Consider the following 26,464-nt stretch of genomic DNA (forward strand, 5'->3'; position numbering starts at 1 on the left):
ACGTGGAGGTCGGTCAATCTGGAGAAGTTCAAGACCTTTGACAGGGGATAGTCAATAGGGGCCACTATCGGGACTGTCTAATATGCTTCATAAAGGTTTTTTTTCTTTGGTCCTTACCCTGACTAGTTTCACACTGTCACACATCTGCTCAATCGCTGTGTAAAGTGGGTTGTTGGACAGTCTGTTCTGAGAAGTTACGAAGGTTGTCAGGATTTAGTCGATCCTGCTGTTGGAAAGGAGGATTCAGAGGCTTTTGGGCGATCCGATGAGCACTTTGTTTGAAGCATACTAAGGCATCAAATACCTTGTCTTGTACAAGCCATTGCTTCCTTTAAGTCATGGGTATTCCTGAACAGAAATTGTGAGGTGTGAAATCACCCTGGCTCGTGCACAAACATGGTCATTTACATAAAGAGACGCTCCCAAAACACTCTATGTGGTCAACAACAATCCTTTAAAAACGCCTAGTAGCCTTAATGTAGGACGACTTGAAAAAGATAAAGAGGACGAACATCACAGACAGTGAAGTTGATTTACTGCTGAATGAAGTTCAGCTAAACCAAAATGTTTTGACATATTCATAAGTGGAGATTGGGCACAGAACCATTTCTTTGTCAGTTATTAAAGAAGGGAAAAGAGTGACTGGCCAATTTGCTTCATAAAGGCTTTTTTCTTTGTTTCTTATCACTAGTTGTACCATTGTTGTTACCTTCGTGGAACATGCATATAGTTAAAATTTGTATTTTTAGCCATTATGTGCTTTAAAATACATGTGCATTGCATTAGTTCATCAGAATTAGCTGTGACAAATTGTTGATGAATCAATCAATCGATAAACAGAACATACATTGGTAACTATTGTTGAAAAAATGTCATTTTTCAAGTAAAAATGCCAAATATTCTCTGGCTCAGGCTTCTTAATGAGGATTTGCTGCTTTTCTCTATTTTATATGGTTGATCAAATTGAACATCTTTGGGTTTTTTTGTACTTTTGGTTGGACAAAACAAGCTATTTCAAACACACAGACTCTGAGAAATTGTAATGGCATTTTGTAACATTTTTACTTAATTGCAGCTCTAATCAGAGTACAGTTTGAACATGACTTTCTAATCCATGCCTTATTGTATTTCCGTCTCTGAAATATCTACCAGTATTCTGAAATAGATTTTTAGGAAATACATCAAATGTCAAATATATTTATTCCCCAATCAGGTTCAGTGGCCACTCACCTTCAAATTAACTGCCTTCGGGCAACTTGCTGTCTGTGTTACCTGCTGGGTGAACAGTCAGTCTAAATGTGTTGTAAATACACTTTGATGCTTTGAAATGCACTTTAAGTAAAGTCTCCCTGGTGAGTTCTTCTACTGTGATGACCTGACCCCATCTCTCCCCTTAATCCGACAGGACGAGTACCCAGTCAGAGGGGAAATCGTGCTCTCATCCAATGACCTCCAACTGGTGCTACAAGTAGAACGTAATCAGTGAGTATTCCTTTCTCTTGTTCCATCTCTACTGCCTTCACAACTTTAATATGCTCTCTGTCTTCTACCTGAGCCAGAGATGAGCTGATTAAGGTTTGAGACCTTGTTAAAAGAATCTGAGACTCAAGAACCCTTAGGGTGCTCAACTTTTGCACACGTCACAATGAATGTTTTTATTTTTTATGACATAAAGAAGCTATGCATTAATGTTTGCTGAAAATATTGTGACTGAAAATGTTCCATATCCTAGAAAGGTTGTGTTTACATCTTTTTCAATTAAAAAAATCACCAAAATGTTATTTATCAAGAGGTGCCCAGACTGCATACAACTGTATGGAAAAAGCTGCGTGTCTTCTCTCTCACCTCTGTCTTTACTTTACCACAGAAGCTCAAGGTTACTAAATGTTTGAGAGCTTATAAAAGATTGAAGGGATGGGTGTAGGATATGGATGTGCAAACAGCATTTGCTGCTTAAGCTCCAAGGTTCGGGCTCACATACTCACAAGCTACTTACATAATTTCATGACAAATGTTCGGGGGTCATGGTTTCAACCCTGTCATATTTACCTCAAGAGAATATACCATGCGCTCTTGAATCATAGCTTCAGCTAGATATTTGCTGCTTTGAATGGGGAGCAGAGAATGTGGAAGTGACACACCTCAGGGCAACAAAGAGAAGCGAGGCTAATCAGAATGAGCAGCGAGCTCCACAGAGGGCACGTGGAACAGGGTTCAAGGCCAGCAGAGGTTATGATGTTCCTGTGATAACATCAAGGGGAGCTCCCTCTGATGTTAGCCTAAGACGTGCCGAGACTCCCGAGGTGCACCACTTAACATGCTCATAAAGCTCGGAGGTGGAGAGAACATGTCTGAACACCTCCCCACTGTTCATCAGAGCAGGGATTCCTAACCTAACAAATAGGTCCTCATTAGACTGCAGACGTGAGGATTTTATTAAATGGAGCTGAGAGGACTTTAATGGTTATTATTTTCATTTTTTTTTTGCTTTTCACCTCTCCCTAGAGTAGTAGAAAACTGCATTTTTATACACAAGTATGCAGAAAACAATCAGACAATTCCTAAAGACCACTAAAGGACCCCTGAAGGGACGTGAATGTACCCCTCTTTAAATGACAGCTTTACAATATTTCAAATCAACAGTGTGAGGAGCCCTAATGGACATTGAAACAGGATTTTCTTGCCATAATCATTCCTCCTGCAAATTTTCACCTCATGTCATTTGTGCAAATTTGACAGTTTTGTACATCCTGTGTTTTTTTTTTGCCCCAAACAGCCGACATACCTACTGTCGCTAGCAACGGACACACTGATTTGTCAGCTCAGCCTCTGAAACACCAGTTATTTTTGTAATCTCCATCCAGTGTCTCATTTTCCTCTCAGCTCTGTACGTTTATGAAGCAGACTCATGAAGCCCCCGGGCTACGAATTTTTCGCCCAAGTCATCTGACATCTTCGCATCTTAATCCTGTTTTTCCTGTTTGACTTTGTATGTAATCGCGCCACATCTGAAATGCGCCTTGAGCTCTGAATACACAGGAAGAAAATAACCCCGATGATGTCATCAAGCTTATCTTAGCTCAGGCCTGGAGACTACAAGTTTAAACAGAAAGGCTGTTTTACAAAGTGGGGGTGTTGACAATGCAAGTAGGGTCTAAACCAAGTTTCTGTTGATTGCTATTGCATTATGGGAAACGTATGATCCAATGTTTTTGGGGGCTCGACCCATTCTAGGAACTAAAAGTCAGGATATCTTAGCCTCTGCTGCTTCAATTTTCACCCTTCTTTTTAAAATTGATCACTTTCAAGTCTCTGCATTAGATTGCATCACTAGAATTCAAAATATAATAAAAATAACATACATAAATACTATATTATAAGCTATTAGCTATTATTGCATGATGCTGTAGTTCTGTCTAATTATTCTAAGGCCTTATGGATGAAGAACATCATAGCCTCTTAGCAAACTTAACATTGGCCAAATATAATAGTTGCACAGCTGTGATGCAACCACTGAGTAAGTAAAGCTCAGCTTGTTTTAGATGATTCTGAAACATGTTAGAAAATCTAATAAAGGCTAAGTCTGAAATACAAAAATGACTTTGCAAGCTTGATTTAATTTTAAGGTTTATGGCTTGATTTTGTCTGTCACTAGCCACTGCAATACAAACTTAGATTATCATAAATCTCTCTTTATGATCATCTAAGTTAATCTAGGATAATCTAAGAAAAAAAAATTGATTTAAGCTTATAATTATAGACACAAATCACTTGATAAGATGCTGATATTTTTTTGCAGCATACAAGGAACTGATGTAGTAAAGTAGTTTTTTGTTTTTTTCATTTTGTTTGCCTGCTGCTAAAAATATGATAATGATAAATAAATACACTATGAATATAAGATCTGCAGGTGAGATCATGCTGCCAGTTGAAGAACCAGGATGCACAGTATTAACGTACGTTTCAAAGAGCCACGTACGCCTCATCGCTGTCTGCTACAATCTGTGTGTGTAATGTTACACCGAACACATGGCACGTTCAAAGAGGAACTGCGGTTTTGGCACAATGATTGTTGGTTTGTTGTGAAGGAATGTGGGAAGCGTTGAGCCGCAGGTGCGTGTCATCAAAAGAGCTGAGCGAGTACAAGATGCTTCAATGGGGTGGCTCATAGAGGATTTCGGTATTTCAGTCAAAGGCTGTGTACACATACTGGATGCACAGGATTTCGGTTGCTTGGAAACAGATTGATGACTTGGAGAAAGAGGAGACAAATGGAGGAACTGACACAGACGCTTACGCAGAAAAACAAAAAGTCCTGAGACGTCGGTGGCATGTATGGAACCAACAGGCAGTGATGAATGAGATAGAGAAGAGCTGAGAGCTGACTGGTGACGGTACACTGAGTCTGGGACAGGCAGTCACAGTGTATAATACAGGACAGCCACTTGGCACAGTCTGTGTTTATTTTAAACTAATGGTTGAGTCCCAGTGAAACACAGAAGTTTGGTCTGGACCAGCGAATGTAGGTCAGAGAGAGGGACACAATCTGGGGAAGCAGTCTCTCTAACGAAGGAGGAGTTACTGGGAATATTACTGGAAGCTGAGTTTATTTTATCTACTGGGCTGTCTCCGTCTATCCACTGGGACATGACTGGAAGATGGCCAGGAAGAAGCAGGGGGTTTGAAGGCCAGGATCATTACTATTAGACTTATGAAAGAAGGAGAAAATATATCTTGTCTCTCATTATCACAACAGAGCATGTCTTTACAGGGTGAAAAAAATCTGTATAATGATAAAAGTATAACATAAGTACAACAGTTTGTTGTAGTTTGTTACAAGAACCCCTTGCATTATATTGAATACAGCATCAACAACAAAGCACTTCAGTATTAGGAAAAATTACAAGGAGAAAAAAAATCTTGTTGTAAGTGTAAAAATAACAAAGCACCTTCTTATTTGCTGCAAAAATGTTGTGCTATAATGATAAATATGTCTTGGAATCACAACAAAGTAAAATAATATTATTATCATAATCTCATTACAATGAAAACATTTTGTTATGTCATTAAAACTATCATGTTACTTAACATGATAGTTAAACATAATGTCTTGTTACAAGGAGAAAAAATATGTCATTATGATAAAAGTATCTCTTTATTGTACCTCATTATCTCAATTAATACATGTATGAGGGAAAATATCTTCTTATAATGACAAAAACACCTAATTATTACCAGACAGTATCTTATAACAAGTAGAAAATATAACTTGTTATAATGAATAAAGTCATTAGTAGAAGAAAAATATCTCATTATAATGATCTCTTTATTGCCACATTACCAAAAGAATAAATATCTTGTTATGATGATTCTAACCTAATAAAGCATCCTTTTATTGACTGCAAAAAATCTACTTATAATGATAAATGTGTCTCATTATCACAAGTGTCTCGGTAAAATGAGTTTTTCGTACAGAGAAAAAAAAACATCTTATGATTATAAAAGTATCTAGAAATCCCAACAAATTACTATTTTATATAATTACATCATTATTATTATTATCCCAACAAATTATTGTGAAAAAATGTTTTCATAATGATAAAAAATAACTCTTTATACCAACAAATCATCTTGTTAGAAGCAAGAAATATCTTGTTTATAATAGTAAAATGATCTAGTTCTCACCGCAAAGCATCTCTTTATGTTAAGTATGTTATTATAATGATGTATAGCAACAAAACATCACCTTATATATGTGGTTATAAAGATAAAGCATGTTGTAGTAGTAAAATGATCTTATCACATTCTTGATATAAAAAGAAAAGTAGGTCATTATCACAACAAAGTATCTAAGTAGGAGGAATAATATCCTGTCATAATGACATATCAAAAAATCTTTGGCTTTCTAATAATGTGAAGGGCTTTTCATTCTAATGAGAAATGTTAAGAGTAGTGCTCCTGTAATTTGCTCCGATCAAGTGCTTTTCCATTTTCTAAAACACGATGAAGGTGTTAGTTCTGTGAAACTGACTGGATAGTAATTATCGGATACCTCTCAACCTTCCTCTCTTCTTCTCTCTTTATTTTTATTTGAAGTTATGAAATAAAATAGGCAAAGGAAATGAAATGAGTGTGTTTATGTGTTGTTGTGGTTAGGGGTGCAGCAGCAGACATACTGGAGCTGGATGTAAGTGACTTGCTGATATCTGAAGTCTGATGGACTGGTTTTAAAACTGTGACTCGTCCACTTGAAGCAGTTTAAACAGACATGAGTGAGGAGGAGAGAGAGAGAGAGGGATGGAATGAGAATGAGTCGGGAATGCTCGAGGGGAGCTGACCTACAGACAGATCCTGAGAATAGATTGAGAGTGAGAGTGAGGAAGGCTGTTTGTGTGTGTGTGTGTGTGTGTGTGTGTGTGTGTGTGTGTGTGTGTGTGTGTGTGTGTGTGTGTGTGTGTGTGTGTGTGGTGGGTCCTGGAATGCCAGCTGACATAAGGCTGGACATGCCTGTGCTGGCTGGAAAGCCCACAACAGACAGATGACACAGTGTGTGCTGGCAGATTGTGAATCACATGTTTGGCTTATCATGACGCTGACTTGTTTGTTAGTCTGTTTGTGTTGTTGGAGTGTGCAGAGCAGGGCCTCAGGGCATCTGACAGCACTGTTAGCCACGTCTGGCTATTATCAACTCAAACCCACATGAGGGTATAAGGTCACTGAAGTGTCGGAACTCCAACTGGTGTAATGAGCAAGACACCACAAAAATCACATTCATGCATGCAGGAAATATCTTAACTGTGTCCCAGGTCTTTACTTCATATTCATTATAAGCAGGTTCTAAGTACAAGGGGTGTGCCCGAATACAAATACGTTATTCAGCAAAGCACAAATAGTGGGTTTTTTTACTAATATTTGTTTCATACAAATTATTTGTTTTCAGGAAGAAAACCATGTTAAATACCAATGCACACGTCGGTTACATCACTATCTCAGTGTCTTTCCTCTGCTCCGCTGTTACGTCTATCAGCAGGTCTCAACGAGGGGAGTCACATCCACCTGCTACATGATGCACATTTCCTAATTTGGATATTGCTCCTGGAGTTGAGGGTGTTCCCCAGAGATAAAGCTGAGCTACAGACACAAGTGAAGTGCTTCCAAGAGAACACTTCATGAACACTTATTGTAACACTTTAATTTTCTAAAATTAAAAGCATAATGAAAACAAAAACAGGATTTTTAAACCTCTTTCCACTTTTATTCAAATACAAATACAAATAATTTTGCTGCCTCAACAAATACAGATACAAATACAAATACTGGACCCTATGTACATCCCTACTAAGTATGTGCACTAGTAGAGTTACTACATAATGTACAGGAGCTGGGGGTTTATTCTCACCTCAGAATAAAATAAAATAACATCAGTAAAGCAACTTCAAAGGACCGGGCTTTAACACTCACTCGTCTCCTCAGCAGAACATCTGGCCAACTGACTGAGCACATGCCTTGTGTGCCATTACATTCATTGCTTTTCTCACATCTCAATAAATCCCTAACATAAAATAAATTGCATCTTGATTGTACAGTTACAGTTTAATATTGACTCATTTTGATCAGCAATGTCTTAAAAGTGACAATTTTCCACCCACCAGCTGCGATTTTCATATTTTATAATGAATGAAATTGAATTCCAACAGTGAACATGAACATACACATAACAATACAAAATGTGCTGCACAAAATGTGAAAATAACATAAAACAATATTTATAACAATAGAATAAAGTGGGAGCTTGCATATCTGGATAAAATTGAATAAAACCAGTATGATTGGTGCCTCTACATCTTTACACAGAGTAAGTTCTACACTAAATGTTTTTGGGCTGTTTTAGCACTCTATTGACAGGCACACTCCTCAGCAGGGCCTCCAATAGCACAAATCACACAGGAGGTGACATTGCCAGTAAAATTAGTCATACATTATAATATGAATTTTATAGACCACATAAAAGTTACCCAAAATATATAGAGACAAATATACAGCTGGAGAATAATAACAAAATATGTCTGGAAATAAAAGATGGTGAAATATATACCATACTATACTAAAAAATAAGTATTAAATAAGGCTTCAATCTTTAGAAAAACATTTTTCTTTCCACTATTTCCATGACCAAGAAAAATTTTAAACTGCAACCATTTAACTAAAATGGACAAGAAGTCCTTGAAGTGCTCAGAAAAAAAAGGAAATTTGAACTACAGTTGGCTTGAGATTGTAGATGTTTCCATCTCCATCTTGTATATGATTGAAAGCTACTAAATGGACATTTTGGTGAGATTTGTGGAGAGTTTTCATTTGCCTTCCATGGTCATCATCAGCAAATGAAGCCAGCTCAGGTGCCATTACCTTATCTAAGAGTGGTATGTTCATGTGATAACAGTTAGTCCTATATGGGGGTAGATGGTAAACCGTTCCATTTGCTGATGAAGGCTGTGAGATGTGGTTGAAAGTTCAGAAAAAGTTTGTAAGCTTGTCAAGTTTTGCCACACACTGATCCAGAGGTCAAGAATGAGTGTTAATGGTCCAAATTAGGTGTCTCTGTGCAGTTTAATTGTTAGCAGCTTTCTATTTGATTGACATCTGTTGCGCACATGTTGCATAATTTCCTGTTTGTAACAAAGCAAGAAGTATATCAGAAATCAATGTTTAACTGCAAAAACACATACGGTATATACATGATAGTTAGTATGCAGTACAGTTAGGTTGGCATGAAAATGCATCCAAAAAGTTATGAAAGTGACAGCATCAAAAGGGACTTACAAATCAACTTGAACCACTGAAACATAAAGAAGATAATTTGTGGTTTTACGGGGAATTATGTGCTGGAACGATATCTTGTGGGTTCCAAGATGTGATCAGAGAGCACCTGACGGTTATTTACCAAGAAATAGCGCATTACCCCTCCTAAAAGTGCAACTTTTTTTTTTTTCTTTTTTTTTTGCATTTCCGTTTGTGTATTGATTAAAAACAAGATGTTAATTATTGAGCTTCAGAAGTGTTGGTTGGTGTATTTTTTAAACTTAGGACAGAGCCAGGCTGTTTCCCTCTGCTTCCACATCCTGGGTTAGGGTTATGGTTAGGAAAACCTCTTTCACTGTTCATATGGACACCTGACACACTTGGAAAAATTGTAAACCTATCCTTAAATGCAAGAGATATTTTCCCACCAGTAACTATTTTATGGAAATTAGTACAGTTTCTTCATCCAGCAGGAAACAATCTCAACAGCAGAAGTCACTGCCACACAGAGAAAATGAAAACCGCCTTCAAGGGAAAGAAATACTCTATATATTATATAAAAGGAAAAATATTCTTTTTAGAAAATTGAACTGTCACAGTTTCAATTTCTTAAATCAAGAAAAGCTTTTTTTTACATTACAAAGTAAGAAAATCATTTCCAGTAATGTTACAGGTGAGACTGTTTATAAAGGTGCATAATTCGTGTGTGCATATTGAACTTGTACAAGCATTGAAAAAGAATGAAGCAGTATGTATGTTATTAAAAAAAGTGTCAGCAGGTTAATCATCATATATAAAATATTAATAGCATCAAAACAATTGGCCATATCATTCAATTAGTTTGCACTGGCTGGAGGTGCTCAGCAGCGTTATCTACTGGCCTCAGTATCTCCCACACACACTGCTCAGTATGTTGGCATTGCACTTAAAGACCACATTTAATTTTAATTGCAAATTTTCTGTTGAGGGTTACTAGATGAAGTGTAAGCCCTCTTTATGTTAATGAAAGCCTTGATTACACTGCCACCCTGGGATGATACGTAATGAAACGGGCTTCCATTGTACATAATGATGAGGAGGACCCTTGCAAATCTGTCGAGTTGAGCTAAATGTATTGCCGCACTTCAGGCAGCGGACCCGACAAGGTGTTAATTAGGACTCTGGTCCTATGAGAGTCTGACTTTACAAAGACAACTTTAGAAGGAACGGCATGTTTTAAGCACTCTCCTGGCAACAGCTTTTATTATCCCAGTTCCTTCATCGATTTTTCCCGAGGAACTAGTTTGTTTGAACTTGGCTGGAGCCCCACAGTGTCTCCACTTTAATAGTGATTAAAATCAATAATGAGCTTTGTTCTGTTAATCTGCTCTAATCCTGCTCGGGATGTCAGTAGGAGACGATGACTGGCAGCTCAGAGCCAGCCGCACCCGCCTCCTTTTTATTTTAGAGAAGGAAAATCCGAAGAAAACCAGTCCGATTTGGAGCCGCTTCAACTGGCAGGATGAGGGGATGAAGGGAAGAAGGGAGAGAAGGGGGATGACGTGTGAGTCGGTACCAGGAAATGAATTGTCCTTCAAAGGCTCATCAGAGTGTGGGAAAGACGGAGACGCTGCAGAGGGTTAGAGACACTCACAGGAAACAGAATAAACCTTCAGTGAAAGTTTGTCCTGGAGGTCAAGGAAGGAGAAGAATCTGGAGGAGGGGGAAGTCGATGTAAAACAGAGCGAGTCGGAGAAAGACGGAGAACAGGTGGTGGAGTTTGTGTGATGAGCAGGTCTGGCAGACTCAGCTTGACAGATCAGACTCTGTAATGTTTCCTGTTTGGCATGTGCTGAGGATGTAGTTAGAGCAGCTGTGCAGCCTTGAAACATTATTTATTTGCTCCACATTTCTATACACACACACACACACACACACACTTTGACAACTGATGCGTGTACAGTACAGTCTTGTTCACCATTGTGTTTGTATCCCTAAAGCCAGCGTAGCCTCATCTGTCAAAATGTGACCTTCTGAAAGTGAATGTCTGAGACAGACCACGACCAAGGCTTAGTCCTGCAGGGCTTTGTTGCCATCTCTCATTTCGTTTCACGCCTTAAGTCCAGGATGACTGATGGCCAGAGCGAATCACACTTCACACACCTTCTCCACGTTCTCTTCAGGCCACAACACACAAGTACAGAGTGAGAAGCTTCTTAGATCCAAAACTTTCATTTGAAACCTTTAAGATTTGAATGATAACAAAGCACACATAAATGCAGCAGTGTGATTTATTCTATCTTTCAAAGTGTTTCTCTGTGAGGTTTTTTTTAGATCAGTTTTCTGTGTTTATTCCGTGCACTTGGTGGAGCATGCTAATACATTCCCAACAATTAAATTGTTTCCTATGAAAATGACCTTGAATGTATTTGAATGTGCACTGAGACTTGAAAAGCTGAGCCACAGTCTATTGATGTCTCTTTTATTTGAGATTTCGGCTTTCAAAATGTCCCTGCATGGCATTTCCCAAATCCAATTTCTCTCCAAGCCTGCCCTTTTAGATTTGAAAAATCATGCAGATTTCAGCTGGCAGCCTGCTGGCCTTCTTTTGGACTCCCCAAATGGAATGGCCTTTCTAGTGTTAACATGTGATTGTGTTAGAGTCTGTGCAATTTTTGAGATTTTAGTGCTAATCGTAATCATTCAGTTAACACTACAGAATGGTCATTTAGCAGACAGAACAGAACACAACACAACAGCACAAGCAAGAAAGTCAGGAAACTGCTCTTGCTATATTAGTTTAATCATTTTAGAAGTGAGGAGCTCTAACCATCAGACTAAAGTGCAACAGTGATATACTGGCAGGAAGTATAGATGCAGCTGCAACTTCCTCCTGTTTTTAGTCATATATATATTTAGGCTATATATGTCCCTTCATGTACTGCTTTGGTCTAGACTGAAATATCTCAACAAATATGGGTTGGATTGCCATAAAGATTTCTTCAGACATTCGTAGTCCTCAGAGGATGAATCCCAATTCTCTGCCACCACAAACATGAGTTTGAAAGTTTCGTTTTTGAATGAAATGACAAATATCAGATGGATGGTCATGATATTTCCTCTCTGGATGAATTCTAATGACTTTGGTGATTCTCTGACTCCATCTAGTACCTTCATCAAATTAAAATACCAGAATCTTAATTTGTCCAATACTTTGGTTTATGACCAAAAACCTGCAAAACTAATAACATTCACATTCACATTTTTTGTGCTAATAAGCAAATGTTTGCATGCTAACACAAAATGATGAACATGGTCAATGTTTTTAGGGCTGCTAAATGTTATTATTGATTAATCTGCTGATTATTCTCTTGATTAATCAATTAATTGTTTGGTCTGTGAAATGCCAGAAAATAGTGAAGAATGTCTGTCAGTTTCATAAAGCCCAAGACAGCGCTGCTAGCATGGTTGTAGACTCTTGTTTTTATTGAACGTAGTGCTAGCAGAACTGTTTCAGGTTCATTGGCATCAAGGTGAAGAAGTTTGAGAACCTAATTCAATGTCACTCTACTTCTCTCTGTGTCATATGATCATCAATCATGTCTACGTTCAATTAATATGTTGTTGTGAGCAGTGAGATGAAAGTACATTACAGTGGAGGGAGATGAGTGTTGAGGTTGAGGACTGTGCAGATAAGAGTCGTCAGATCTCACACCCAACGCTTCAAAACCGCACTGAGTGATCCGACACCTGCAACCCACGCATCTGACACCTGCAACCCAAAAACACACAAAGGACGTCTCAAGAAATGAAAAACAATTGAGATCACTCTGTCAGAGTTTCAAAGACATTAGTCAGTATGTGCAAAGAGGCGGGGCGTTAGCCTGTTTGTGGGGGGAAAAATGTCATCAGATATGATATAGGATTGAGAGCTGAACATACAATCACAAATCAATAATGCACAAAAAGGTTGTTTACAATGTGTGACAACACAGCTAGCACCATACACTGCACAAGAGGTTCATTTAGTGACAACAAAATTCAAAATAGTGGATAAATACAGTAGAATATAAGTATATCAAGGTTCTTACTCAGGCACAGTCCTCCTTAAAACATAACAACAGGTGATAGCTTTGCACTAAGAACATTTAACCTGCGTCACAGCTTTCCTGCAAAGGTTTCCTATAATGTTTTGCACAGTGTCCCCAGTATTTGGTAGACTGTGTTGATGATAATATGATGATAATGTTTTTTTCTGCTTATAGATTTTCTATAAGTTCATCTAGTAGCGTAGTCTGAAGCAACAAATGCATTGCAGCATCAAGATATAAACCACTGTCCTGTTTCCAACTGTTGACACTTGTTGATGCTGCAGAAGAGCAGCAGGTTTATCACATTTACTCCTTTGCCACAACGCCACTACTTCACCTTGACTACTTGTTCAGTCTGTATGGCCCATCCAGTGTTTGTTACAAGCATTTAATGATGTATGTCAGTTGATGCAATGCTACATACATGTACAGTGTTTGCTGCCCATAACATGTTCTCAGCTCCACTCTGCACAAGGCCACTCAGGAAACATTCTTCCTGTCTCAGGCAATTACTTTTAGAGAACAAATACTATGTATGATACCACTGAGTCAAGACTGTACCCTGCATACACATAGCTGATCAATCACTGGATGACAAACAGTTAAGTTTTGGCATTTTCTTTTTTAAATGAAGTATTTAAATCATGAAATTCAACATCCACATTTGGACAAAAGGGTCACAAAATCTCACGTTTTAGTGGAAGCAACATCTAGTTGCCCTGAGCAATCATTCCTCCTTTTATTTTCAGCAGAAGCCATTAACCTTGATCCTGTGACAGGGGCGGAGGGAGCTGACAGCACACTTCACAGATGGGTGACAGGCCATGAACAGGCGTTGTGGCCAATTAGAGCCGATGTGACAAACACGGAGGTTCCTGGTTGTCATAGTTAAGGAATGTGACCATCATGTGTTGCCAGGTTGAGGTTAGCTGTGAAGTGTGCTTGTCAGGTCAGTCCTGACGCTTGTTTGACTGCCTTTGTTTAAGAGCCTGTTTTTGTGTTGCCGGCTGCACGACATCAAACATCATATCTGTCAAATTGGAGACAGAAAAAAGATATTGAAGCTACATTAATTGATTTATTTCCTGGCCACTTGGGGGCAGCAGCGCAAGCTAATGCAACATCGGATATACTGTCAGCTTTTTAAGTTGTTATGATGAACATGAATTGCCTATATAGATATTCAGCAGATCAACATTAGCATTCAAAATATCCAGCTGCGAATTTTTTTATTTTCACCAGCTAGTCAGTAAGGGACAGGTAGAAAAGAACTAGTTCATACAATATAGACATGCACATTTTAAGAAGGCAATCATAGTGTTGTACCTGTTTGTACACATGAAAAGTGCCAGAAATATTTAGAAACAGCCAGAGTTTGTAAATGACAAGTGGATTTATGAGGAGTCAGTCTGTTGCATTGCTGCATATTTGTTTGTACAAGTAAATGGTGATTTATCCACTAACCTCATAACAGACAAGTAAGACAGGACCTGTAACTATGGTAACTTTACACGACAAAGATGGCGACAGCCGTGGTCGTTTGGTATAGACACATTCATGTGATTTTTTTTGAGTGAGTTAGGTTGTCTGCTGTAGTGTGTAATTGTGGCCCTTCATCGGGCCCCAGATGCTAGCTCTGTTATTCCAGACATCTCTTAGAGGACCAGGGAGGGCTGCATAATTGCATTAATTGCAGCTCCGCCATTGATTTTTTTTCTTTTTTTCCAGAGGCCATTAACTTAGCTTAACTCCACCTCAGGCCCATGAACACTGTAATTATGAATAAAGTATTTATGTCCGCCGTACACTGCACAACAAAAGCGATAGCAATGTTTTGATGTAGCTATGGGAAACAGCACCTGAAAGCTGGCCGCTATTATTTCTGTGCTGCCTTATCACCACTGTTCCCGCTCACAGCAGCACTCAGCCCTTTCTACCGTCATGATGAATGTCCTCTCTGAGCCCTCCTGTGTGTCTTTGAGGCTCAGCACAATATGCTCAATTCAGAAATGCACAAATCTTCAATTCCACCTTATTCTGCTGTTCTCTTCTGGCCTCGTTAGGCATTGAGCCATTTTTCTTTTGATAAGAGTGTTTGCATACCATTCCTTTCAGCCCCCTGAAGAAAAAAACATAATTTACAGTTGGCCTTAATTTAATTTAGGTCATGGGAGGTATGACATGTGTTGGTATAATCCATTATGATATGATAATGCAAGAAAAAGAGCCTGTTATTTTATTTAGTTTTGAGTTTTCTCTCCCCAGTGGTTGCTGTAAATAAGAGAGGAGCAAAGAGAGGGCAGCTGTTCACCTCCCTCCCCGTCATGTCAGATGTTTATCAGCCCATCACAACACTGCTGTTGTTGTGAGTGCTCCCTGGGGCAGGGGCTGGTGGCCAGTAAAGTGGACTGAAGGAGTCCTGTGTGCATACAGACAGCAGGAGGGGGCTTAAACTAGTTTGGTCTGGGTATGTGAAAGCAATGAATGGTAAACACATGGAGGCGAGTACGTAGAAAGTAGACCAAGAGAGATAATTCATAACAGATGGCAATACTTTACGTCTGAGGAAGTGTGTTAGCAGGAAAAGAATGTATGTGCACATCCTTTTGTGTGTTTCCTCAAGTTTTTCTGTCAGTAGGGCAATGGGTCATTTTGTCTCTCTCACCCTCCCCTTCCTGTTATCTACCGATGTCTCTCTGCCAGCTCTTGGCAGTAGTTCATTTGTAGACATAACTAACAGCTGGCTGGGCTCTCGGGCTTTTTGTGTTGTTTCAGCTGGCCAATAAATACTCTGTTACAACACAGCAAAAAGACATTACAGAGCGCAATCAGAGAGAAACATTGCAGTGTAAAAGTTGGGGTCTGTGTATGGCAAATGACCACATTATTGCTAATTCTCTTTACCTACAATTCAATATCAGGGTTGTAGACTATGCCATTATACCTTTATGGTCATTCCATAACTGCTCCTGTCCAGCAACAGTCTTTTAGAGAAAGACAGTGGACAATGGACCCACCTAAAGAAGATCAACTCTAGTGTCTTGCATCCTCAAACAACTGGACAGAAACAAGAAGTCAAGAGCGTTTGTCATTTGGTCAAGCACTTACTTAAACATTTTTCTGACAAGTGACCTCTAGTGGCAGTGAGTATATTGATTGTTGTTCCTCAGAAACAAAGATGGAAGTAGCATGATAATGTTATAAAGCTACAAAACCTTAAGGTGGATGTCAGAGTGGATGATTGGGTGCACTGGAGGCCACTGATCATGTTCCGTTTCCTACAACAGAACATTATTTCCTTCTAACCATCACCACAATCTTCCTTATCTATAATCAAGTAGTTGTAGTTCCCTGAACTGAGCCAAACCTCAACCATACTGGTGGCAAGTCAAAAATGTTTTCGTAACAGTCACCCCTGGGGTTTTGAAGGTACTAACAGAAGATTTAGTCCTAATGATTGGGATGCCAGATTAGGAAAAACACATATGGATCATTTTTGTAGGTAATAACAAAACTGCTTGCTTTATCGTTTACGTTGGAGGGCTTGTTGACAGAAAACAGCCCCACAAAGATTATGAATCTGCTCATAACACCCTAAAAGTGACAACATGATGTACAACTTCCTGTTCTCCAAATTCAAGGGGAACAAATAGTGTTTAACCAACAATAGTGATAAAATACAGCAGAGGCCATAGTAGAGATGGCTTAAATAAGAGTCAACTACTGAATCTACTGCACATCACACAATATACTGCTGTGTAAATATGTAAGAAATACACCACTATGACAAAGATGATGCAAATATAGACTACTTTCCATGATGTGGAATTAAAGCATTAAAGTGCCTATATATAAAAACCCCAGCAATTACATATCTGTAAACTACAACTGTAAAAGTCATAAGCAGACTAGGCGAGGTGTTCTTTGGCATCCTACTGTAAATGCCAGACTAGTTAGCAATCTAAATAAAGATACAAGTCAAACTGTGTGTTCTCTAAATACAGAAAAACAAATATATGAATGCTCTCCACAGCGTCTTACAAAAATATGCTAAGGAAACAAACAAGGGTAAATATTGTCTGTTGCATATGACAAAAATAAATGCTGTGTTAAGTTGATAATTAAAGAACAAAATGCCTCAGTCAGGACAGAGGTACAAGGCAAGGATGCCGCCTGAGCCCATCCTTAATCAACATTTATATTAATGAGTTGGCAGCAACAACTCTGCAGTCATCTGCATCACCTGGGCTCACTGTAGGGGGGCAAAAAATGTCCTCTGTATGCAACCTTGTCTTAGTGTCACCTACAGCACAAGGACTGCAACAGAATCTGTCTTTGCTGGAGAATTACAGCAAGGACAGTGGATTATCAATAAATTCAGACAAGTTATGGTGGTTATAAATATCCTGGTCTCAGCTTTCATTTTACTGTTAGCTTAGCTCATCTGGGCAGTTCTGCATGGCCTGAAATAGAATTGGGGATCTTTAAGCCATAAAATGAGAAAACACTTCAAATAGTTTTACCCTACCAATTACAATTCAGATATTCACATAGATTTATTTTTTCACAATTATATAACATAAAATGACAATGAAATTTGGAGCCCATAAAGCCTCCACCCCCATTCATTGAAGCATCCATGGTCAACAGAAATGTACCAAACATGGTTTATAGAGCAGCAGAAGAAGAGGTACCTCAGAGACAACTCTGAAACTGTGTAGCTATTTGTCCCAAAGAGATCCAGACTCCCAGTGGAAACAACAGAAGCCAGGGAATGTGCCTCTCCAACAGCTGGCTCACAAACCATCCTTACCTAAACCATCTGTACCAGCCACAGCCACAATACCCCCCCCCCTCCCCAAAGAACACTGCCAAGGTACTCACAAAATGCAATTAAAACCAAAAACCAATTACGATTTTACCAAATTTTGAACAGAGAGCTTGATTAGCAAAATTCCTTATTGACATGAGTGAGTTTTAGCAAAGGAGAAGTTTTGCTTGTACCGACCCACAGAATCCAACGCAGAATGGCTCACAGTTTGCCTAATAATTCTTGTTGTCTTGTATGTATAATGTGTATATGCCTGCTATGGAAATAATAAAAATATAACACACCAAATTCTAAAATAATTCATTAAATTCAAATTTCAGACTACAGCTAATTATTTGTCATCTTATTTGTTTATCTTCATTTATCTGCCCATTATTTTTTTCAAATATTTGATTAGTCATGTCAGAAATGTCAGAAAATAGTAAGAAAATGTCTTCATATGTCTTGTTTTTTTCAACCCACAGTCCAAAACTCAAATATATTCAGTTTATTATCATGTTTGATAAAGACAAGGATTAAATTCCCACATTTTAGAACCTGAAATCAGCAAATATTTTGTATTTTTGCGTTACAAAATGGCTAAAATGATTATTCAATTATGAAAGAAATGTTGATTAATTTTCTGTCAGTCAACTTATCGATTGACTAATTGTTTCAGCTTGACCGTTCATGCTTGACCTTTGATAAAAGCAGTTGACAAAACAAGCTCGACTCAAGGTCTGCACACCAAGTCACATCTTCGTCTGTCTACATCACCAATTTTCATTAAACTTTGATGTATTTATTTTTTGCTTGTTGTTACCATTTTTATTGTCATACAGCCACAACATCATAGTATACTTTAATATTGTATACTGCCAGAGGAACATTAAAATTGAGCCAAGTTATTCTGACAAAACAGCAATATGAAGCTAATAGCTATGTCAGTGTTGTCAGAAGTCTTACTACAGTGCTGCAGGGTGAACTAGGCTTAATAATATGCTGTCTGATGGGTCAAACTAATGGGTTTCAAAATTAGTTTTGGGTTATAAAGAAAAAAATATTTAGAAAATATGGGTACCTCTAAACCCATTTGAAAAACCATTGCTGTATCTCTCCCTTCCCCATCATCCCTAAGGCCCAAACAAAGGACACAGCAGGAAAAGACAAACTGTAACTCCCCACAACTGTAATCTGCAGCTCCAAAGCACACCATAAAATCCTGTCAGCCGTCATCATGACTTAAAGTGTTCCTAAACCTCAGCTGCACTGCAAAGTACAGGATCACTTCCAAAAAGGAGGAATAAAAAAGTACAAAAAACTCAACTAAAGGATAGACTTAAACAGGAAGAGTTGAAGAAGACATTACTACATTGTTGCTGAAGCTCTTGTCCATCTGCCTTCACCCCCCTCAAACATGATTCAGTTGGTTTAGCAAGGATCTGTTTTTGTTCCTGTTTCAAACAGAGAGAAAAAATGAATCCATTATGACAAGCTTGAGTGACACACTGAAAACACTAATACCCAAAGAAATGTTGCCATTACTAGATTTTCTTATATAATGGTCATCATTGTAAATGTGGCCTTCAAAAGAAAAATATGCCAAGCATCTAGTCTCTAATCCAGTTTTTCTTGAGCTTTCTTTATATACAAGTATTGATTGGCCTTGCCCTTGTTTTGGAGGGCAGTTACTGGTTAATTGTCAGTTCCTTTTAAGGGATTTCAAAGTAATTTCAGGCTTAGCTGTGCATGCATTCTGTTTGTGTTGTGTTGAGGCACACACATGAAAAGGTTGAATACAATCCCACGGTCCTGCAGAAAATACCAAAGTGATTGAACAGCCGTCATGAAAAACACAATGAAAGGAGGCCAACTGTTTTTTTTTGTAGTAGCTTGAACTGTACTGAGTTCTTCTTCAGTATCCTCAGCAGTACCTCAATTTAGTGTCTTTTAAAATTAAACAAGTCACATAATTCTTCTCCAGTATACCCTGCTTTATTCCTCAACTATCATGCCTTCATCAGATGGTATCTTATTGTTTCAAATATAGCACAGATTTTGACCAAATTTCCAGAAAATTGGCAAAAGAAAATGAGAATTAATGCATGGTAATGTAATTTATACACTACTGTTACGCACATTTTAGAAGTGGGTTTGTTGAAATAAACTTAGAATGTAACTAGTAATTAAGAATTTTCCAGTTGGGTGCCATTAAACCATTGCAGAAGAAGAGGGCACAACAAGATGATGTCATTAAAAGAGCAGCAGCCAAACAGCAAATGGTGAAAACAATGTAGAAAACATGATGGAAATGTCTGTTTCATGTCATCATTTGGTGAGCATTACAGTCTGATTGCTCAGATCTGATGTTTTAATGTGCTGCTTTTGCTTCAGTGGAGCGTAAGCTCCGGCTTTATATACATCATGATTTATTGGTCTTTTTCCATTGCACTTTTTGTTTTATATCAATAAACCAAACTTTCTGAACATAACCACAGGTGGATGGAACTGCAGCCACAGCAATAATGAATCCTTGTCAAAAAGAGATTAACAATGTACTAAAATCTCTTCCATTTCCTAACACTTGTGGAAAGCCGAAACTTATTTAAAGTAAATCAACATTTGGCCTAAACACATCCCTCCAAAATCCACATTTTGTGAACTAAATAAACCACTGAACTCTTTAGATCTGGTTTCTCTGGAATAAATTATGATGTATCACAGAAGAGTTGTGGGACTTGATGAATCTGCTTAGATAAATTGGAGTCTACAATTAGCTCTAACTAAGCTTTGAGAGAATGTGGTTTACATTATTGTGGTACAGATAAAACTCATTGAAAAGGTCCAAAATCAAGTCTGTTGCTGCATTCAGGAAATGTTAGAATCACAAAATATCTTTCTTCTATATCCATTAGTCTTCATGTTATATTTAATGTATATTCTCATCTCACATTGAAATCCTTCAACTTTGCATGGTTGATCAGTGACATCTTCATAGGGGTGTAAACGGTGATTTTCCATGTGCGCTGTGTAAATAAGATTATCAGAGGTCAAAGTTACTGTGCAACAGTTTCAGATGTGTCTCAGCCAATCACAAGCAGAGGGATATTTTTTAACTACGGGTTTCATAAACTGTGTCAGGGTTTGTGGTAAACCGCATGCCAGTTTCACACCTTAACTAGAATGAAACAGCTGCAGTATTTCAGAGAAGTGAGATATCACTGCCAGGCACCAAGCCGCTCTAAAGCAGAGATATTTAGGATGTTGTTCTAACACATAGCGGAGAGCGCCTTCACACTTCCTGCTACTCTGCATCAAAGTATATTCAAAAGACAACAGCAACACAACGGCAACAATAGGATGTTTGTGACTAGAAAAGGGAACAACACCCATTAGCTTTCAGCACTCACTAATTTTGTTTCTTAGCAGTATCGTTTCATGATTTACTGGCAGTATCAGTTCCTGTTCCAGACTTCTGTTATTATTTTGTGCCCTTATGACAGAATTCTTCAGTATAACTGAAATTACTTAGTCAAATCAAGTGTCGTGTTTGGTTTGGGGTGTTTATGACCCAGAGATTGGGGTTTAGTTAAAATGTGATCATTCAGCAGGTGGTTACAAAGTGGTCAGTGGTATGTCTTTGTTGGTTTGGAGTTGTGTCAAACTAGGGGTTTTATTGCCTCCTCATTGGTATTGTTACCTTCTGGGCTGAAAGTGAGACACACTCCACCTGTGGGTGTTGATGTATTGGCAGTTTACATGTTCTCAAGTCTTCAAACAAAGGTGAATTGAGGACCCTTAATTGTCTGTATGTGTGATTGGGAGTATAATGTTACAGGAAGGTTTGCAGGGGAAGGGTTGGCATTGTACCTGATCTTTAATTTCAAAAAGTATTAGATGTGTGCATCAAAGCATCTATAGGAGTAGACTGTGATCTGAATAGGATCGTTTGTGAGTTGTGGAAAAGCGTCCCTTGAATATGAACACCTGCACATTGCAGCTGGAGCACCTGCTGTGGGACAAATAAGCCACATCTGGCTTATTTGTTGTTTTTCCATCCAACTAATGATTTATAATAAGCTATTCAACACATGCACACAGACCACTGTCATTTCTCTCTGTCTCAGATTTTTCTTCAGCCCATTCTCCTCTGGTGTCATATCAGGGATGAAACTCACTTTTCTCACTATCTTATGATGAATGTTTTGCTAGAAAATGTTGTTGGTGAAATGGTAAAAAAAAAATCCCTATACCAAATGTCAAATGGTGTCATGACTGGAATGCACCTTGTTTTCCAATCCTCTGTATAACTCAGCTGTACTCAGCCAAAGATCTTTTTTTATGAGAAAAGATACTATCATGAGTGTTCGTTCCAACAAATTCAACAAAGTGATACATTTCTCACATCAATTTCATGAGTCACATTCAAATTTCATTCATATCAGATCAATCATTTAAGCTAATCAAATGTATAGTTTTGAACCAGGACTCTCAGTACTTGGATCAAGTAGTTCATGAAAGATAAGGTGTTCCAAATTTAGGCTTATATGTGTTATTTCAAAGTCTCAGATACAATTTTAAACATCTCTTGAGTTTTCCTCTTACAGGACAAAATGTCAGCTTAGCCCAAAGGATATCTCATCATCTAAGGGAATTTGCAGGTGTCATTGATGTTCTCAAAAACTCTTTGATTTTCACAACTCCATGGCTTTTCCTCTGACACCTTAGGACAATGACTATGTTTACATGCACAAAATGTTCCAGTTTTTGCCCTTATTCCAAAAAAGGCAATATTCCTACTAAGCTGTTTACATGGCTAATGAAAACGAATATTCCACTAATATTCCCATTTACATGCAACCATGCATACTGCAATTACTGTAACGTAAAAAGTCGCCACAACATACTGTATGTCCTATGGCTACGCCCTACAGATATTCCTATCCATATTCCTGTTTTGCTACCATCCAAGGGATATAAGGTCTTCTGCAACCACAAAGGGTGGCCATCATATTGTTTTCCAAGCAGCCGTGGATGACAAATATTGCTAAGTAGCTATCAGTTTCTGTGATTCCTGTATTTAGCCTACTCCCTACACTACAAATAACTGATCAAAGACTTTGATCAGTTCACCAGTTGCTATCGTGCTCTGTCACATTAAAATACCAATTACTCATTTTTAAAATCATCTCTCTGCGTTTTTTCACAAAGACAACATACTCATTGTGGCAAATATATTATAAGACCATGAGAGGCAACAAAACAATTCCCAAAATAACTTGTTTATATTTTCCTATACATTAAAATGGGCGTCTGTTGTGTTATGGGTCAGGAGCATTGAATATATATAAATATGGAGTCATGACAGCTCCCCAAAAGTGAAACCAAAACATCTGGATTGCCCCCTGGTGGCTGGCTGCAGTATAAGTCATAAATCCTGCCCCCTCCATGTTAGCGTATGGGACATGAGCCAAACTAAAAAATCTAAGTACACCTCAAAATAACTTTTTTGAGCAAACCTGAAGAAGCTACAGGCGAAGCGCGTTGTTCGCTGTTAGTAAAGTCACAGTATAGTCATTACAGTATGCGATGGTTAATTTTGATTTTCACCTTATATGTTCCTGCGACCGACCAGCACCTGACTGAAAATACTGGCTGTGCATGGGGAGTTCTGTCCTAATCTTTTTTTTTCTCTTTATGGCCCTTCCAGGGCTCCATAATAATGGAATATTAGTGTGCATGTAAACATATTCAATGTTAACATTATTAGCCCCACTACTGGTAAGGCTTTAAAGGGCAATGCACACCATCCATTGTTTTTGCAAGTACACACATAGGAGGTGTCATTATGGACTGACAACATGCCAAGATATGCCACTGTCATGTTTCCCAGTGTCAATGCATGTCAGCTCAGAAAAGCAGCAATTTGATCACATTCACTTCATCACAGCTTCTTCTGTTCGAACGCAAAGACTTTGAGGTAATGTGATCTCTACATTAAGGACAGCAAAAGCACGTTTGTCCATCCGGTGTTGCAGCTGCTTGGTCTCTACTCTTTATTTGGCTCCTGTGCATCTAGGGCTTCACCTTCTTGCTTTGTTTCTCTGTATGTTGACATTCAAAAGCAAGCACTTCCAGTCAACAAAAATATATTCTAAATGTCATGGGTGTCATGCCTACATATTTTTCCTTGTATCCCTTACCCTGACCTATCATGAGTGTACTGCTGGAGAGATTATTTTTATTAAAGGTCTGTAAGCTTTGTTACTTACCTGTAGGCTAACGGGATGGCCCAGTGTCTGGCCTTCTTGTGTGCATGTTTTTATAGTTTTTGTATTGTTTGTCTTTTCTCAGTGTGTTTGTGGCAAACAATCCACACTGAGCACACATTTTACCCTTTATTGGTGCTTCAGTACTGTCTTGTGCATGGTATTTGTCATGATGCTCCTTTATATAGCTTAACTTTATAACAAATGTCAGTTCTCTTACTGGTCAGTTATGATGTCATATTGCTGGTATATTGGAGAATGACAAAGTAATTAATTTTATGCGTTTCCACATATCATTTCCCTCATTTAAGTCCCAGTAGCTTTTACCCCATTGTGTTTAAAGTATAATTGTAAGTATATGTTACGGTTTCACATCCTTTTCCTCTATTTGCATCAAGTTTTCTTTGTGTTAATTTCCCAGATGCATTTTGAGTTAACAGCATTTTTAACAAGGTTAAGTTCACAATGATTGGCACCCTGTTAGAGGCAGTATTTGTTTAAATGAATAGTTCTACATTTTGGGAAATACGATTATGCACTTTTTTGCAGAGAGTTAGACGAGAAGATCAATAGTACTCCTCATATCTGTCCGTTCGATATGAAACTGAGGCTGGCAGCTGGTTAGCTTAGCGTAGCATAAAGACTGGAAACAGGGGAAACTGCTAGCCTGGCTCTGTCCATGGTTTTATGAGGGGTTATGTGTGGGAATATTTCTTGGCTAGGCACTGTGTCTTCCCGGAGTTTAGTTGTCACTGTATTACAAACAGAGGAGACTCCAGGGAGTCACTATTCCTGGCCAAGAAATAATTCAGCACATAACCCCTTGTAAAAACACAAATAGTTGTTTTTACATTTAATTTTTGAGCAGATTAAACAAGATAGACCATGTTCATTAGTGAGTTTTAGAGGTGCTGCTAGACAGATTTCATTTTCTTTGTACAGAACCAGGCTAGCTGTTTCCCCCTGTTTCCAGTCTTTATGCTAAACTAAGCTAACATACTGGCAGGTCATTTAGATCTATTATCCAAGTTTCAGCAAGAAAGCAAATATAAGCATGTTTCCCAAAATGTCAAACTATTCATTTAATGGGGTGTTACAATGTTGACTTCTTGTGTAAGGGCAAGGGTTATGGTTTGACAGTTCTGGTTAATCCACCACCTGGTGGACTAGGTCTGCGAACATGTTCTAATACTTTAATAAGTTTATCATGTTTTACCTCGGTCACAGGATTACATGATTTAGACCTTTCTACAGCCCCTTCTGTTCAAGTACTTAAACAAACTCCTTATATAAATTTAAAAATACTTCATCATCAAGCTGAAAACAAAGCCACTCATGACTCCTGAAAAGCAGTCAAGAAAAACAAGGTTTTCTCACAACACCAGTGATAATCAATGGTCCCTGGAGACTCTGATCTCCGTTGTCAGCCATGAATGTTTAACTGATCTTCACGTAGGTTTATCAGTGAACCAGAAAATGTTGTCTGATCCCCAGGATATCACCATGGATACTATCAAAGACACATTCTCCTTCTCCATCCTTAAAAATCCATTCTCTATGGAGCTATAAAGAGCATCCGAGTGCAACCATACAGATAAGGAAGCAAGAAGTTCTGTCTCTCTGGTTTTTGGCAGTAGGAGGCAAAAGTCAGCACATATTCTGTCCTGGACAAAGAACAGTTTAGGCTCTTCTCACAGCCATAAAAACTGTATGATTCTGTTGTTAGAAACCCTCCAGAGAGCTTCATTTGAGAGCAACTACACCTCAAGCACTTGCTGTATTTAATATTCAGCATGTGATAGTTCCATTTAGTAAGGTCAGTACAATAATGAAGAGCTTCACTTCAATGGAGCCGTTCACTGACTCTGGTATTCCCTGTTTCCCTGTTAGTCCCGGCAGCCCTTTGGCCTGTCTGTTGAATAAGACCTTCTCAGACGGCGGAGTATTTTAACCATTAACTGTTAGTTATTTTCATGTAATGTGTTTGTGTTTAGACAGCTGTAACACTGGTTGCATTTGGCTGTGTTTTCTCATGGAGTCTGGTGATGGTAGAGAGCCTCTTTATCTCACATTTCGTTACAGACAGAGGTGAGGTCTGTGTGTTGTTGACTAGTGACATTTGGGTCTGTCTTTTTATATTTGTGGTGTTCCGCCCATCCTGTTGTTTTCAAATGTCTAATTCTGCCAGAACACACCAAGTGAAAATACCCTAAAAGAACAAGTAAAGCTTGGTACTGAAAAAATAATCTTTTTTTAAACAACCTGGATTTTAGTCTTGTTGTTTTACAAGTATTGTAAAATGTATTATAGTCCATTATGACTTCATCACTTGTTAGGATTGGATTTCTTCTATCAAAAACGTTTGGACACACTCTCTCATTCAAGTGAATGAGAAGGTGTGCAAACTTTTGACTGTAAATGCAAATGTGAAGACATTCACTGCTTAGCAGGTGCCACTGGTAAGGTCAGACAGGGCGTCAAAGTCTACAAGAACTCACCAAATTTCTAGGATACAC

At 38.4% G+C, this 26,464-nt stretch overlaps 1 protein-coding gene across 1 annotated transcript in view; it reads left to right on the plus strand.

The window, feature by feature from the left end:
* adam19a (ADAM metallopeptidase domain 19a) overlaps positions 1 to 26,464 on the plus strand; it is a 196,640-nt gene that overhangs the window by 82,422 nt on the left and 87,754 nt on the right. The window contains exon 3 of the mRNA XM_067579934.1: positions 1,406 to 1,482. Coding sequence (XP_067436035.1) covers positions 1,406 to 1,482 — 77 coding nt within the window. The remainder of the gene's footprint in view (positions 1 to 1,405; positions 1,483 to 26,464) is intronic.

This window comes from Thunnus thynnus, chromosome 22, assembly GCF_963924715.1.
Source record: "Thunnus thynnus chromosome 22, fThuThy2.1, whole genome shotgun sequence".
Lineage (NCBI taxonomy): Eukaryota > Metazoa > Chordata > Actinopteri > Scombriformes > Scombridae > Thunnus > Thunnus thynnus.